Source organism: Lynx canadensis, chromosome A1 (assembly GCF_007474595.2).
Source record: "Lynx canadensis isolate LIC74 chromosome A1, mLynCan4.pri.v2, whole genome shotgun sequence".
Classification (NCBI taxonomy): Eukaryota; Metazoa; Chordata; class Mammalia; order Carnivora; family Felidae; genus Lynx; species Lynx canadensis.
In genome coordinates this window covers 133,282,115-133,300,261 of record NC_044303.2, presented here as the reverse complement: position 1 = coordinate 133,300,261, position 18,147 = coordinate 133,282,115, and the positions used below count along the sequence as shown (strand labels likewise).

At 35.7% G+C, this 18,147-nt stretch overlaps 1 protein-coding gene across 11 annotated transcripts in view; it reads right to left on the bottom strand.

The window, feature by feature from the left end:
- ERBIN (erbb2 interacting protein) overlaps positions 1-18,147 on the bottom strand; it is a 128,083-nt gene that overhangs the window by 58,943 nt on the left and 50,993 nt on the right. For all 11 annotated transcript variants that reach the window (XM_030322159.1, XM_030322204.1, XM_030322167.1 and 8 more), the window contains exons 5-7: positions 5,587-5,665; positions 3,930-4,019; positions 1,817-1,873 (exon numbers count right to left, since the gene is read on the bottom strand). In XM_030322159.1, coding sequence (XP_030178019.1) covers positions 1,817-1,873; positions 3,930-4,019; positions 5,587-5,665 — 226 coding nt within the window. The remainder of the gene's footprint in view (positions 1-1,816; positions 1,874-3,929; positions 4,020-5,586; positions 5,666-18,147) is intronic.

The window sequence follows — 18,147 nt, the reverse complement described above, 5'->3', positions numbered from 1 at the left end:
GTTAATCATGAGTCTTAAGAAGAAAATAGGTAAGAATTATATTTTAAAATACATCAGACAGAGCCCAATTTCAAGTTAAATAGGGCAATAAAATAATGAGTTAAAAGTATGATATCAGATAAACCATATTAATTGTAAGCTTAGCTAGTTGAGTAAACAATTTACATCTTTGTTTTCAAGTTTTATGTATTTTTGAGAGACAGAAAAAGGACGGAGGAGGGGCAGAGAGAGAGACGGACAGAGGATCCCAAGTGGGCCCCCCCTGCTGAGAGCAGAGAGCCCAAAGCAGGACTCACAAACCGTGAGATGATGATCTTAGCCGAGATGATGACCTTAGCCGAAGTCAGACGCTTAACCGACTGAGCCACTCAGGAGCCCCTCCTTTTTTTTTTTTTTTTTTAAGTAGGCTTCACGCCCAGCAGAGAGCCCAACGTGGGGCTTGAACTCACATCCTGAGATCAAAAGTCAGATGCTTAACTGACTAAGCCACGCAGGTGCCCCAATTTACATCATATTTGAATCTTTTAGCAGTTAGGTTTTGAACTAATGAGTCATCAATGCCAGTATCCCATCTGTAAAATACTTAAACCTTTTTGAATTTAATATGGTTAATTTCCATTTTAATTTATACTCACAACCATCACTACAAGCTCCAATCATTCGTGCGCTGAACAATGACTCAGTTAATACATAATGTCTTCTGGGAATCAAAAGGAGATATGCTCTTTGTCCTCAAAGACGTACATTCATGGGGGGAAGGTTACAAGTACATGTGCACGTGCATATTAGTTGGTCAGGTAAAATGGGAGTAAAATGTATATATAAAAAAAGAATTATGTGGTAAATTTCATAACAGATATAAATAAGATGCCAAAGAAGAGGTAACAATTAACTCTTGACAATTCAATCACAATAGAAGTCGGCAACATTTTCTATAAAGGATCAGAAAGTAAGTAATTTATGCTTTGTATACAGTCTCTGTCACAGCTACCTGACTCTAACATTAGAGAGCAAAAGAAGCCATAAGCAGTTCATACATGAATGTGTTTCCAGTGAAACTTTACTGACAAAAATAAACAGTGGGCCAGATTTAACAAGACTGTATTTTGCCAATGCTTACACTGTAAGAATGTAGCAATGAATTCAGTGAGTTTTAAGGTACTCCTAAATGGACATAGACTACAGGGCACTTTGAGTCTGTAGATCTGTTTTAGTTTTATCTTATTTGCTCTTGGATGGCCATCTCTTCTGATGTTAGCTTACCAGTAGGGGGCCCTCCATCCCACTTCTAATTTACAATAGACTACAAAATCAGACAAATTCTTAGAAATTATAGTTACTCGACTTCACATGAAGACCCTATCGATCTCACTAACGAGTCCTATATATGAAAGCTCTAGTATATGAACTGGGACCTATATTGGGGACTCAGGTGGGCTTTATATACATATTATTTTCATATTTTAACACAAGACAGAGTTCCAGAAAGCTATGAAATCACTACAAAATACCAACAGCTGCAAAAGTTTTATATTCAACACTACTAATTAAAATGTGACCACAAATGTCAGCCTTTTAAAATAATTTTCACTCATATTTTAGGTATTACAAAGTTAACATTTCTCTAAGGATGTAAGAATTCAAAATTTTTGGGTGCCTGGCTGGCTCAGTTAGTAGGGCATGTGACTTCTGCTCTAGGGGGTTGTAAATCCAAGCCTCTCATCGGGTGTAGAGATTACTTAAAAATCTTCAAAAATAAAATCTTTAAGAATTACTTAAAAATTCTTATTTTAGAAAGGATAACACCTTTACTTACTTTGGCAACATTTTCAACTGGTTTTCTCTAAGTTCTAATATCTGGAGTTTAGTTAATCTGCAAAACAAAACAACAAATCAATAATCTATGACAAAGACAATGAATTTAATTATGATGTAATGTCACGCCCTACAGTTTCAAAGCAACCAATTTTTATTGTGTAATTATAAAGTAAGAAAAGACGATTTCTGCTCCTCAGAATTAGTGAGGGAGGGGGAGAGTTAAACACTTCTACATACTTAAAGCACATAATGTACTTAAATATAAATCCTACAGCATTTTCTGTGAAAATGCCTTCCCAAATTATTAGCCGGTAGTAGATTAGAGAACAATAATTCATCTCCAGAGTCTGGCTCTGAGAGAAAAAAGAATAAAAGAATGTAAGGTGATATAAAAAAGGGGAAATCCTCTGGCTGTTCAGTGATGCACATTCCAATAAAATTAGAGGGAAAATGAGCAGATTAGGCAGTCCAGACATGCTAGCTAATACCAGAATGTTAATCATATTACAAAACATAAATGTATCAAATCAACATATTTGTTTATATTTGTATACCTTAACACATTGTATACCTTTGTATACACTGCATGCCTTTGTATACCTTAACACATGTGTATACCTTAACACATGTGTATTCCTTAAACTTATACTATGTGTCAAAAATATTTTTTTAAAAAGTGGTCCAAAAGCCAGACACAGAAAAGCAATCTATCAAGCACATTAATTTTTATATATTTACATATATAATGTATACGCATATTATATATACATACATATAGGTGTTTGTATATAAATATATGTAGCATGATAACATAGCTCCTACAAAACAGTCACTGGACCACAATGCCCAGAATTCATTTTTTCTTAATTGAAATATAGTTGACATATGACATTATTAGTTTCAGGTATACAACATAATGATGTGATATTTGTATATAGTGTGAAATGATCACCAAAGTAAGTATAGTTAACATCGATCACCATAGTTACAAAATTTTTTTTCTTATGATGAGAACTTCTGAGATCTATTCTCTTAGCAACTTCCAAATATGCAATTCAGTATTGTTAACTATGGCCACCATGCTGTACATATATACTCGTAATTTATTTATTTTATAACTGGTACTTTTTGACCACCTTCACCAATTTTGCCCACTCTCACCCAATGGCAACCACCAATCTGTTCTCTCTGCATCTAAGAAGCTCAACTTTTGTTTTTTTTTTAAGATTCCACACACAAGTGAGATCATACAGTACTGTCTTTATTTATAGACTAAAAGATAAAATTAACGTGCCACTGAACAGCACTTTCTCTAGTAATTAGTTTAAAAACAGTAATAATTCTGGGGCTCTCGGGTGGCTCGGCTGGTGAAGCATCCGACTCTGGATTTTGACTCAGGTCATGATCTCATGGTTCGTGAAATTGAGTCCTGCATCAGGCTATGAGCTGACACCACGACAGCCTGCTTGGGATTCCCTCCCCCTCTCTCTCTGCCCTCCCATGCTCACATGTTCTCTCTTTTACTCTCTTTCAATAAATAAATAGACATTAAAAAAAATAAAAATAAAAACAGTAATAATTTGATACCTATTATTCATTCATTCACTGATTTGTCTTTTCATTAAGAAAAATTACTCAGACACTATAATGACAAGAAGAACTGCATGTTCAGATACTGGCAGAGGTGTGTAATGGGGTAGACCCCGGAAACACACTTTCTTTTCTCCAGAACTCTGAGTCCAATGGAGAAAACATATAAATCAATAATCAGATCATTTTCAGATGTGATAAATGCTAAGAATAAAGCATTCTGTATCTCAAATATACAGAAATTACCCACATTTAAACCATTTTTGCATATTTTAAATAAATACCAATTCAAGTCTTACATTGCCTTTTCTTCTCAATATTCACTGCTTATAATTTACTTGGGAAAATAAATTCAAAGACAAAATAACAAGTTCTGAAAAAACTATAAAAACCACAATGCTTGAAAATAATTACAAAAGAAGAGCCTATGAAAGTGTAATTAATAGTATAACTGAAGCAACTTGTTTTGTAAACTTTGTAAGAGTTAACAAGAAAAGGTTTCAGAAGAAACTGTAATTTACCTGCCGAAATTAGCTGGCAAGAACTCAAGGAAAGCATCATTTAGATATAGCTGGGTTAGGTTTAACAGCTGAGAAAATCCATCAGGAAGCCTATATAAAATATATCAGAATTTAAGTTAAATTAATACACAGAATTTCAGTATCTTACTGAATCTCTCTAAGAATGTGTCTACCCAGCACATGCTCTTAACAGATAATAGGCACCTTTTTACTTTTATGAGGGATCCTCAAACATTTCCCTTTTGTAATAATTTGTCTGTTTCAATGTTTATAATTTCATCTCTTTGTAAAAAGGAAATGAAACAGTATTTGTCTCAAGAAGATAAAATGTGCATTAAAAGATCAAGTCTGAATGAGCCAAAATACAGAGAAATGTATTTAGTACATAACTATGACATCAGCAGACACTACTGAAATCTGCCTTATCTAACATCAGTCCAAAGGATTAGATAAGGAATTCCAAACCTTGACAGTTTTGACTTTTGGGGCTGGATAATTCTTTGTAGTGGGGAGGCTGTCTTCTGCACTGTAGTATGTTTAGCAGCAACCCTGGCCTTCAGCCATTAGAAGCCAGGAGCACCACCTACCCCCCACATGTTGTAAAAACCAAAATTGTCTCCAGAATTTGCTAAATGATCCTTAGGGGCAAAATCATTCCCATTTGAGAACCACTAGTTGAGATTATTTTCAATTTCAACATCAGGCCCTTAAACAATCACAAAAAGACTGCATAATTTTATAATAAGCAAATGAAAAGAAATGATTTAAAAAAGCTAAATAAAATCTTAAGGCCATCTAAGAATCTATGTATGTATTAACTTTACCTTTATTTCCTCTGGTTTGCAAAACAAACTACAGATCTATAACTGGATGCTAGAGGAATATTTTCAGCTAAAGATGAAACATCATCTGTACATGTTTTTCCTGGATTTTAACAAGTACAAAATTCTCTTGCAGTGAGACATCCCAGAGTCTTTGACTGATCTTGTTTCTCTCCTACATCACACTCCTTCATCTACCACAGCAAATGAAGCATCACTGTTCAGAAAAACTCATAAAATACAGTACTGTAATACATGAAAGTTGGTTTTAGTGTTCGACTTAGCTATATTAAGCTATGCTCTATTCATCTTTTGTTTCACCATTCAATTTTTGCAAAATTTAACAGTTTTGGTGTCAGGAAAGCGTTCTATTTATAGCCACTACCATCATAAAAGAATATTTATGACCTCTGGTATACGGTGTAACCAATCACATGGTTTTGTTGTTGTTTTTTACCTTCTTGATCTTTCACTGTCTTTTATTATTTTCGAAAGTTTTAATGTGCTGCACAGCTGATTTGCAAGTGAAGATATTCTTACATTGTGCAAATATCACTGAACAAGGAGACCTGGATTCTAGCCTCGTTTCTGATACAAACTATCTGCGAGACCTGGAACAAAACACCTGCGTTATCTGTTTGGATGTTTAATTTACTTTTGTAAAATATGGGTTTAGAAAAAATACTTAAGAGGTTTCTTTTTAATCTAACATTAAAATTTTGTACAGATTTAAGGCTGATATCAACTAATCATTAAAATATAGAAAACAATTTTCTACTACTATCTCACAGATGTTTTATTCACAAAAGTAACTTACAACTCAACTGAGAACTTACTTGGAAATAGGGTTTACACTGGCCTCCACAACTGTCAAAACTTTACAATTTTTTATATTTTCTGGAAATTCCTGTATTCCTAGAAAATGAACAGATAATCAATAATCAAATTAAAAGGATCTTTTATAAAAGATAAAATAATAACATAAAATTACCATATACCTTGCAGATTCAAAATTTACCAACTAAGTAGGATCTAGATAAATTGACACCAACATCAATCTAACAGAACTACCTCTACAACGATTTCTCTCTTTTCTCTTCATCTTTTTTCATGTGCCTCTTTATGACTGTCAATTACTAATTTTACCTGCCTTTTTTTCCTTGAGTTCTTCTGAAAATTAGTTAATACCTTCTCTATTTGATGATGTGAAGGATACAAAATGCAGAACACTTAGCAATCTACCTATTTTTCTGCTGTACAAAGATGAATTACTTTTTTTAATGCTGGGCTCCAAATTAAGGTGGCCCCTAACATATGTATATATGTAAGGACAAAATTGAAAACAAAGCTGAAGACAGAAGAGGTTAAAAAAAAAAAATCTATGTTTGATATGACAGCAAATATGCCAGAAGGCAGCTGCTGAGCAAAATTTCTGTAAAATACCATACAAATGTTGTGACAAGACAAATTACAGTAAGCTTTCTAAGCACTTAATCTTATTTTCACAAACTATCTCTGCAAAAATATATTAATAATTTGTGAATAACCCACAAACTTTAAGTAGCAATGTTGTAATCCAAACTAAAAGAATGTGAAATCTTTTTCAAATATTCCAAAAACTCTGTTTGTAAGATTCATTCCTGTAATGACACAGTATGATTATTCCACATGGTTGACACTAAAAGATCATTTAAACTTCTTTCAACTTCATCACTGTATCATTCTTTTTTAAAAAAAATTTTTAATGTTTATTTGTTTTGGAGAGAGAGACAGAGTGCGAGCAGGGTAGGAACACAGAGAAAAGGAGGCACAGAATCCGAAGCAAGCTGCAGCTCTGAGCTGGCAACACAGAGACTGACACAGGGCTCAAACCCATGAACTGTGAGATCGTGACCCGAGCCAAAGTCAGATGCTTAACCAACTGAGCCACCCACACATCCTCGTCACTATATCATTCTAAGTAAGCAAGTTTACCACAGTGCCAAACACAGGATTTCAGGTGATGAAATATGAATGGCACAAAATCACCAACTGGCAAATAGTGCAGTAATAACTGTCCAGTCAAAATTCATATAATATTAGTGGGTAAAATATTGATGAAAAATTGGATATTAATATAGTCTCAAAGTTTCTCCAAAAAAGATACTTACTAATCATAAAAGGAATAGAGCAATTATAGTGAAGAAATTTCACAGGCACCGTCCTAAACTGCTTCAAAGTTAGCATCACTAGTTACCAGCATCATCATGTGGCACCTAATCTAAGATGCACTGAGAAGATGCAATATCATTACTCTCATATTCTTGCCAAAAATATGTAACATGAAGTTAATCATAAGCAAACATCAAACAAATCCAAATTTAGGGAAATTCCACTGTGGAACTGGCAACAAACTTTAAAACTATCAAGGTCAAAAGAGACAAAAGGAAGATTGAGAGCTACTCAGGTAAGAGACCCAAGAGTACAACTGGGAGACTGTATCAATGTCAGTATCTATCTTGTTCTAGAATATTACAAAAAGTTACCATTGGGGAAACTAGGTAACAAGCACATAGGATTACTCTATAATTCTTAGAACTGTACATGCATTTACAATTATCTCAATAAAAATTTCAATTAAAGAAATCTGGGCTCAATGATTCCCACGGGAAGGTTTTAGTACCATTGTTTTTTTACAAATTCAATTTCTCTAACAGTCAAAATAATTCATTTTCTCAATTTCAGTTTTAGGAACTTTTGCTGAAATTTATAGAGTTCATGTAAATCTCCAAATCAGCAAATATAAGCAATGATGGATATCTTATGATATTAAGGAATTACTGTTAGCTGGGTTTAAGTATGGCAATAGAGTGATTTCATCTTGACACACTTATGTATGAAAAAGGTTATCCACGATTTGCTTTCAAACAATCAGAGATGGCAAAATAGGAGGTATGGATGGAGGTAGAGTAGGAGGTATTTAAGATACTGATAATGCTGAAATTGAAAGGTATACAGGCTTATTCTATTATTCTACTTTTGTGAATGCTTGAAATTTTTCACTATAAAAGATTACGACTGCTCAGTTACTAAAAACAGACTCAGACACAAAAGGACTTCAAAACAGTTACTATTCTTAAAGGGGGAAAAATGGAACATTATCTATTTTTTATTTTTAATCTTTATTTATTTTTGAGAGAGAGAGAGACAGAGAGTGAGTGGTGGAGGGGCAGAGAGAGAGAGAGGGAGACACAGAATCAGAAGCTGGCTCCAGGCCCCAAGCTGTCAGCACGGAGCCCGACGCGGGGCTTGAACTCATGAACTGCGAGATCATGACCTGAACTAAAGTCAGACGCTTAACCAACCGAACCACGCAGGTGCCCCAAAATGGTACATTATTTAAGAAATAAACAGAAACTTCACAAATGAAAAATAAACTATCTAAATGAAAAATCCACAGGACAGGATTAAAAGAAGATTACACAGGGTGCCTGGTTGGCTCAGTCAATTAAGCAGTTAAGCATCTGACTTCAGCTCAGGTCACGATCTCGAGGTTTGTTGGTTCGAGCCCCGTGTCGGGCTCTGTGCTCATAACTCGGAGCCCAGAGCCTGCTTCAGATATTCATTCTTTCTTTCTCTCTCTCTCTCTCTCTCTCTCTCTCTCCCCCTCTCCCCCTCTCTCCCTCTCTCTCTCTCTTCTGTCCCCCATCTCCCACCCTCCCTCTCACGCTCTCTCAAAAATAAACATATTTTAAAAAAGAAAAAAAGACTAGACACTGTAGGAGAAAATTTCAGTGAGCCAGAAGTCATGGCAACAAAAATTAGCCAATCTGAAACACGGGAGAAAAAAAAGAATGAAAAAAAAAATCAACAAAACTGAGAATACACAGACAATTTCAAACAGGCTAACATGTATTTATCTATCTTTAGAAGTTTATTTACCAGCCTACCACTAAAAATACATGCTCTTTTTTTTCTGTTTTTGTTAATATATTGTCAAATTGGCTAACGTAAAGTGAGCTCTTGGGTTTTGAAGGGAGAACCTTTGCTTTCTCTTTCTTTACTACTTGAATTGGACATGGCAGTTATCAATGTCACCAGATACTTCCAAACTCCTCTCCAGGGTGGCAATGCCAAGTTTCATACCACAGCATCTACACATATTCTATTTTTGTTTTAAAGTTCATTAACTTATTTTTGAGAGAGAGAGAGAGAGAGAGAGAGAGAGAGAACACCTGTGCAAGCACAAGAGGGGAGGGGCAGAGAGAAAGAGAGGAAGAGACAGAAGAACCCAAGAAGGCTCCATGCCACCATCGTGGAGCCTGAAGCGGGGCTCAAACTCACAAACTGCAAGATGATGACCCGAGCCAAAATCAAGAGTTGGGTGCTTAACCAAATAAGCCACCCAGGTGCCCCTATTTATACATATTCTTGTTGACATCCACTATTATCTTTAAATGCCAATGTAAGGGGTTGAACCTCACCAGCAATAATATAAATTTAAATTTAAATTAAAGCTAGGTATGTTCTTGATATTTTCTAGTGATACTGAATATACTTTCTAGGTATTTTCTAATGATGCCCAATACCTTTTCATGTGTTTAGTGATCATTTTTTCTTTCTTCTTGAACACCTTGTCTACTACACATTTTTCTACTGGATTATCTTTTCATTATTGACTGTAACCATTCTTTTTTTTTTTAATTTTTTTTTTTTTCCAACGTTTATTTATTTTTTTGGGGACAGAGAGAGACAGAGCAAGAACGGGCGAGGGGCAGAGAGAGAGGGAGACACAGAATCGGAAACAGGCTCCAGGCTCTGAGCCATCAGCCCAGAGCCTGACGCGGGGCTCGAACTCACGGACCGCGAGATCGTGACCTGGCTGAAGTCGGACGCTTAACCGACTGCGCCACCCAGGCGCCCCTCACGTTGCTTAGATTTTCTATTCAAAGCACTTATAACTATTTAGTATATTTTACCTTTTTGCACAACAAACATTTGCTAAATTTGACTTACTACCCATAACATCCCTATTTTTTTACACTAATTTTCTTCCTTCTTTCCTCTCATTCATTTACATACAAAATATGTAATGAGTACCTGGGTGGTTCAGAGAGTTGGGCGTCCAACTCCTGAATTTTGGCTCAGGTTGATTTTGGCTCAGGTCCTGATCTCACAGTCCTGACATTGAGCCCCGAGTCTGGGCTCTGTACTGAGAATCTTTCTGTCCCTCTCCCTCTGCGCCTCCTGGCTTGAGCTCACTCTCTCTCTCTCTCTCTCTCTCTCTCAAGCAACAACAACAACAAAATATTTAAGGTTACTGAATCATGTTCTTTAGGAGTTAAATTCTTATCAGTCCTTTAAATAATGTGAGACAAATAATTTGTCTCAAGTGGTAATTCTGTTGAGGACACATTAAAAACACTTTAATAGATTAAAACAGTACCCCTTTGCTAAAATGACTTTATACTTTAAAAAACTTGGGGGTGCCTGGGTGGCTCAGTTGGTTAAGCGTCGGACTTTGGCTCAGGTCATGATCTCATGGTTCGGTGCTAAAGTCAGCACAGAGTCCACTTCAGATCCTCGGTCTCCCTCTCTCTCTGCCCCTCCCCAACTTGCAGTGCTAGCTCTTGCTCTTGCTCTCAAAAATAAACAAACATTAAAAAAATAATTGACTATATGCTAACTAACTTGGATGTAAATTTAAAAAATAATATAAAAAATAAAATTTTCAAAAAAAAAAAAATTGTATGGGGGTGGCAGCAGGGTTTCCAAGGTAGATGCGGTGCTCAGGGGCCAGAAGTGGGAGACACGGAAGAAAAGGGCAAAAAAGACAAAGGGTTTGGAATATCAGGAAAAAGGTGCAATGAACATCTGTTAAAACAATTCACTCCATAAACATACATTTCATTTCTCTTCTGTAAACACCAAGGAATGCAATGACTGAGTTAATTACATGGCTCTTGATGTGGTGAATTATACGAATTCATTTTCAAATACTGAAGTAACTTTGAGTATCTGCAGAGCATCCCACTTGGGGGTGGCAGGGGAAGGGCATTCCACAGTTTTCATTAGCACCCACTTCATTTGAAAACTTAGCTAAATATCTCATTTCTTTGGCCTTTTTAAGTCCTTAAAGTGTCATGAAACTGTCTATATAAAAGATATTATCCAAGAGCTATAATATTTTTAGTACATGATCAAGTCTACTAAGGAGAAAAAAGACCAATTAGTTTGGTATGTTTTACTGATCTAAACTTTTACGTGGAGAAAGAATAATTTCAAGAGTTCTATATTAGATTTCTATAATTTTAATATTTCATGGAAAAGTAATGTTTTTATCATCTTCCACAAATAAACACATATTTTATATTTTTAAAAATTTAAAGTACTTTATTCCATAGCTTGAGGTTTATAAAAAGTAACCAATCCTTATCTATGAAATTAGTAATTCTAAATCATCTTCAGCTTTCAGATACAGAGTAATAATTTTTCCATAAACAATTACTTTTGAAATACTTCTGAATTACTTTTGAAATACTTTTCTACTTGTATAAATTGCTAGCACTGCATTTACTGACTTCAATCCCTACAGGTTCCAAATCTGTATCTCTGGTACCCTGCCCTCTCCTTAACTTCAAAAAAGAATTTTCAAATGCCTTTTACATACTGCTTAGGTATCTCAAACAAAACATGGGCCACACTGAAATTACCTATACTTTGTATTATTCAGCAAATACGTACCAACTGCACACAGTGTAAGACACTATGCTAAAGACTGTAGATACCAAGACAAGGTCCCTTTTCTTGAGAAGCTAAAACTGAGCCAAAAAAAAAAAAAAAAAAGTTTTCACCCCACCAGTTTATTTCCTTCCTCAGGAGTCTTCCTTCGCAGGATCTTTTGCACCTTTCCTCTCTTCTTCTAGGTCTCTTAATGGTGGGTTGCCCCCCAGGGCTCATTCTTTGGGTTTCTTGTCTTTCACACACAAGGCCTTGGCTACTATTTCTAATCTCCAGCTGTATATACCATCTCTGTGCTGACAACTCCCATATATGAAGAGCTAGCACAGTTCCCTCTTGACTGAGAACTCATGACCCCTGTGAATAACTAGGTATCTTATTTCAAATAAAACGTGTCCAAAAATGACCTGATTTTTTCCACTAAAAACTGCAACTCCCACAGATGACCCCTTTTCGACTGTCAGCACCTCTATCCTTCCACTTGCATAGATCAATACCACTGAGGTCATCTTTACCTCTTATCTTGGGTTCCACATGCAACCCATCTTAAAATCTTGTCGACTCAACCTTCAAGACATCTAGAGTCTGTCCACATTTCACTGCTTCTATCACTATCATCAGAGATAACATCCCAACTGGTTACTTTTCACCCTTGTACCCACAATGTTTCCACACATGACCAGCATAAATCTTTAAAATACAAATCAGATCATGCTCTGATTGATCTGCTCAAAGCTTTCCAAATGATTCCATATCACTGAGAGTAAATGTCAAAGAACATACTATTACCTACAAGGCTCTCACTCTCTGACCACTACTCTTCTCGCTCTTCCATCTTGCTTACTATCTTTTAGTTACCCTGGCCTTCTGTTTCCCATACATATTATGGACACTTGCACCTTACAAACTTTACACTGGCTGTTCCCTTTCTGGTACTTCTTACCTTAGATACCTACATGGCTAACTTCTCAAGTCCTTGCTCATGTCACTGTCTCAAGGAGGCCTACTCTCAAAGCTTATGTTAGCCAGTCTTCAAAGATGGCTCATTTTATCCTTAAAGTATGCAGAACCTGAATTTTATCATGAGTTACTTCTTAATTCTCTAACAATTTCAAATATCTGTTCCTTTTTCATTTCCAATTGAATACTGCTCTTTCTTTGTCATATACCCTTTTTATAAGAATTTGACTCTGTTGCTCAAACTTAGTAAATGGAAAACACTAGATCAGATGTTACAAAATGTGGCTGTCCTCTTTATCTTACTATTGCTTCGTTACAGAAGAACTCTTTCTCTACTGCTGGGACAGAGCATATACCTCCTGACATCTAGGAGCTGGCCTGGTACTATGAGCAAGTCCTGTGTCTTACTATGAACCATCTACTTGGCATTCAAAGAGAGGTCTTGGTATTCTCTTGTTAAACTAAGTAATTTCAAAGAGTATCAACATCAGACCAGGCCACTCTATGACCATGAAAGATCAAGACAACAGCAAATTTGTACAGTTAACCTTCAAACAACATGGGTTTGAATGGTGCAGGTCCACTTATACAAGGATGTTTCTTACAGTACTGTAAATGTGTTTTCTCTTATGACTTTCTTAATAACATTTTTCCACTAACTTTATTGTAATAATACATTATATAAGACATATACAAAATATGTTGTATGTTATGTTTATTATACATACATAATATATGTTAGGGGTAAGGCTTCTTGTCAACAGTAGACTACTAGCATAGTTAAGTTTGAGGGGAACCAAAAGTTATACACAGATTTTCAACAGTGTACAGGGTTGGTGCTCCTAACTCCTACATCGTTCAAGGGTCAACCATCATCATGTCTGAACAAACACAATCAAATGTAATTACATCTGAACAAATATGAACATCGTCCAAAACATAAAATATCAAACAACCCCTTCTCCCAACTGTTGAGGGACTGCTGTTTCTTTATCAATTACAATTTTAGCCTTGCTGTAATATGCCCTCCCTAACAGGTAAGATTTATTCTAATTCCCAATTAGAGAGCTACCTCTACTTCTTGACAGCATTGTGTCCAGAGTAAAACCTCATATTCTAAACCCTCCCCCAAATCACCAAACAAAAGCTCAAATCCTGTAATAAGTCTTTATTTTTAATACCTTGAGACACCACTTAGATTCCCACAGTATGGGTTTTTACTCACTGCATCAAGTAATAAACCCAAACTGTTCAACCACAGGTGAGTTTCTGGTGATCTCTGCTGAAAGGGCATCAATATTCCAATGTCCTAATTACAGAATATAAGTTAATAGTGGCTCCTTAATGTTACTGCACTTGAAATGCTATGGTAATAAATAGCACAGAATATAATAGGGAGTTCCATTCAAAACAGTCAAAACCAGGAACTGCAAACTCAAATAATTATACCGATCAAGGGATAATAGATGTATGATTTGACAAGGTATATAACATGAGTGATAAGGCCCATGGTAAGGCACAGTGAGTGCACCCCCAGTTACAGTCTACATCATTAACATACTTGGCAATGACAAGTGATCACTGGTCTAAATATTTTTAAGTTCCAGGTTAGTTTAACACATGGTTTTTCTTCTTTTTTTATCTTAAAATGACTTCCCAAGACATCTGTAATTTTCCTCATCATCAATTTAACTTCTCTGACCTTAAAGTGAAGAGCCTTTGCCAGCAGTTGGTCCCCAATCATATTTTCTCAGGTTCAATGAACTGCTTTCTGTTTTCACCATGAACTTTCAATTCATTCTTACTGGGCTTTTGGACTCAATTAAAAAGAAAGGCCTTATTTAACCTCTCTAGCATTCCCGTATCAGAAAGATCTGAACTACTCTTTCTGGTTTCTCTGGTTTTCTTACAATTTTCTGGCTTTCCATTCCATGTGCTCAAACAGATGAATTAACAAGTAGGCAGTCTTCATTTCTTTTATCTCCCCTTCCCAACCAGCATCCCCAATCAATTACTCTGGCAGAATATTTTAATCATCATCACCATTAGTCTTCTCAAGAAGGAAAGGCCATTTGAACACAAGAGATAAGAACTTCTCGAACACTAGTTGCTGTTTGCAATGACTTGGGATAGCAGCTTGGTGAGCTTTTTCTTTCTTTAAAAAGCTAACAATAAACCAAAACTTTAGTCATAAAAGGAAGATTCATAAAGTCATATGACTTTACTCATAAAAAGAACACTCACAAGATGATGGAATTGTATAAAACAGGTTTTCAATATAAGCAGCAAGAAACGGCTGAAAAAAAGAAAGGGGGGGTGCCTGGGTGGCTCACTTGGTTGAACATCCAATTTCAGCTTAGGTCATGATCTAGCAGTTTGTGGGATCAGGCCCCGTGTCAGGCTCTGCACTGACAGCGTGGAGCCTGCAAGGGATTCTCTCTTGTTCTCTCTGCCCCTCCCTGTTTCTCTCAAAATAAATAAATAAACATTAAAAGAGAGAGAGAGAGAGAGACTACAGTCCAATGGGTTGCCATAACTCAAACACATTACTTTTAAAAGTTGCACAAAAGTCTAAAACACTGATTTAAGGGGCACCTGGGTGGCTCAGTCCATTAAGTGTCCAACTTTGGCTCATGTCATGATCCCACGGTTTGTGAGTTTGAGCCCTGTGTTGGGCTCTGTGCTGACAGCTCAGAGCCTGGAGCTTCTTCAGATTCTGTGTCTCCCTCTCTTCCTGACCCTCCCCACTCATGATCTGTCTCTCTCTCTCAAAAATAAATAATAAAAAAACATTTTAAAATAACATAAAATAAAATAGGATTAAATTAAATTAAATTATATTAAGTTAAATTAAATATTGATTTAAGGACTCTGCACGACCATAATCACACCATTCTCAATTCAGAGTAATAAACCTGGGGTTAATGCATTTTCAGGAGGTATATGTTCATTATTGAGCCAAGTAATATTTTCTTTTTTTTTTTAATTTTTTTAACATTTATTTAATTTTGAGAGAGCAGGGGAGGGGCAGAGAGACAGGGAGACACAGAATCCAAGCAGGTTCAGGCTCTGTGCTGATAGCTCAGCACGTGGGGCTTGAGCCCAGAGACCACAAGAGCATGATCTGAGCCTAAGTCAGACGCTTAACCAACTGGGTCACACAGGTGCCCCAAACCAACTATATTTTCATACCATGACTGTGGCATCAATTTACCAGCCTTTCCCAGGTGCATACAATTGTATTAGTAATAGTCAGGTCTCTTTCCTTATACCTTAACATCTCCCATTTAAAAAGATCAAAAAGTAGAAAACATAGCCCTTTAGGATGGAGGTTACATTTAATGACTTCTACTGTCACAATTCTAGAATACTATGGAGCTGACTTAACTATCAGCATATGGAGAGCTACAAAGGCAATGGATTAAGTTCATTTACTTTGAAATTTATCAGGCAATACTTGTCATTCTACGAAGCACCAGGAATTGAAACTAATTTCAAACTGCCCTTAAAGAGAAGTTTCAAGCTGAGGAAATCTATTTAACCTAAATATAACCATGATGGGAAAAGTCACACAAATTGAAAACCAACTGACCTAAACTCCTCAAAATGGCAACGTCATGAAAAACACAAAAAGATGGGCAAACTATTCCTGATTTTAAAAGATCAAAGAGACACAAGTGAACGCTATGTGATCTTTAACTTTGGAGGTGGGGGAGGAAATAGCTAAAAGGGGCATTTTTAGGCAAGAGGGAAAATGTAATGTCAGATTTCTTGAAAGTGATAATGATATTATGGTTATATGTAAGGATTTCCAAGTTCTTGAGAAATGCTACTTCCAGTATTTAATGGTAAAGTTCATGTCTGCAACCTAAAATGTTAAGTAAGTTTACTAAAAAGAAATTTTATATAAGCAACAATATATCTTTTCCTTGAACATTAAATTCAAAAATTCGTATTTTTAAAAAAGAAAGAAAGCAAATATGGCAAAATGCTAATGGTGGGTGAAACCATGAGCGTTCTGTCAATTCTTACGTAGGCTTTTATTTTGACTACGAAATTTTTGAAATAAATTGAAGAAAAACAGGATATAAATGAATCCAATCTAAAGGAAAAATTCTAAATTTTTATTTAAAACAGATTTTTTCGAGGCACCTGGGTGGCTCAGCCAGTTGAGTGTCCGACTTCGGCTCAGGTCATGATCTCACAGCTCGTGAGTTTGAGGCCTGCATCGGGCTCTGTGCTGACAGCTCAGAGCCTGGAGCCTGCTTTGGATTCTTTGTCTCCCTCTCTCTCTGCCCCTAACCCACTCACATCCTGTCTCTGTCTCTCTCAAAAATAAATAAACATTTAAAAAAAAAAAAATTTTTTTTAAACACAGATTTTTTTTCATATAACAGAAAAATTTAACAATAAAGTTAAATGATCCAATAACAATCTTAAAAATTAAAACTTTTTTATGTGGATCATGAGAAACTTAACAGAAACCCATGGGGAGGGGAAGGAAAAAAAAAAAAAGAGGTTAGAGTGGGAGAGAGCCAAAGCATAAGAGACTCTTAAAAACTGAGAACTGAGGGTTGGGGGGGGGGGGGTGGTGGGAGGGAGGGAGGAGAGGGTGGGTGATGGGTATTGAAGAGAGCATTTTTTGGGATGAGCACTGGGTGTTGTATGGAAACCAATTTGACAATAAATTTCATTAAAAAAATTTAAATAAAAAAATTAAAACTTTTAAACTTAAAATTTATTGGCTATTGACAATTGAAACCCAGTAGAGCACTAACCAGTGTAACCTGAACCTGAATCTAGAGTGCATATGGACATATTATACCTCCTTAAAAAGGATTTAATCCTGAAAAAGGTATAGATTTGATGATTTTCCTACAAAATATACAATTATTTGATATGGAATGCCCACAACTAAGATAATTAGGGCTTAGCAGTATCAAGGCATGCAGTAAATGTATTTATTGACTTTTAAGTATTTTTTTATGGCAATGGGTAGACACCATCGTTAATTAATTCCAAGTTAACTGTTAATTGTGAAAAGAGGATGATCTTTTTAATCGGTCCTAATGTGGTTTTCATAATGAGTCCTAAAACGTGGAATTGATATGTTGGAAAGATTACTCCTGGATATTCATATCATCAAGACAAAAAGTAACTCTGCAACCAAGAGCTATGGAATAGGATTGCTAGGCATTTACTGGTGCTACTGCACTAACTTTTGGACCTCGTTTATAAAGATTTTCTCCAAATGTTACAAAGAATTATATGAATATGACTTGGTATTTAGTGTTCGTTGAAGTCTTATCTTTTGACAGACCATTTAACATTTACTGTCTTGTGATTTGTTTTTGTAATTATGTAATAAATACATGCTCGTTCTAAAATTTTCAAGTATCTACTTGTCTCTCTCAGACAAGATAAGCACTTAACATTTTGGAATGTATTTTCCCCGATGTTTTCAGTCTATATCAAACTAAACGTACTAAACCAAAACTGTATGCAGCAGGAGAACAGTCACCATGTCCTTTTGTTTCTCATCATTAAACATAATCCTAGGTCCTAATAAAGTACTTGGCAAAAACTGGTCTCTCAATAAAGATTTAAAGATGTTCAATTCATTTCTAATGTTGCACAACATTTTTTTAAACAGTTAAGACTATACCGTAAATATTTCATGTCCGTATTGATAGAGCTGCATTAGATTCCACTCTATG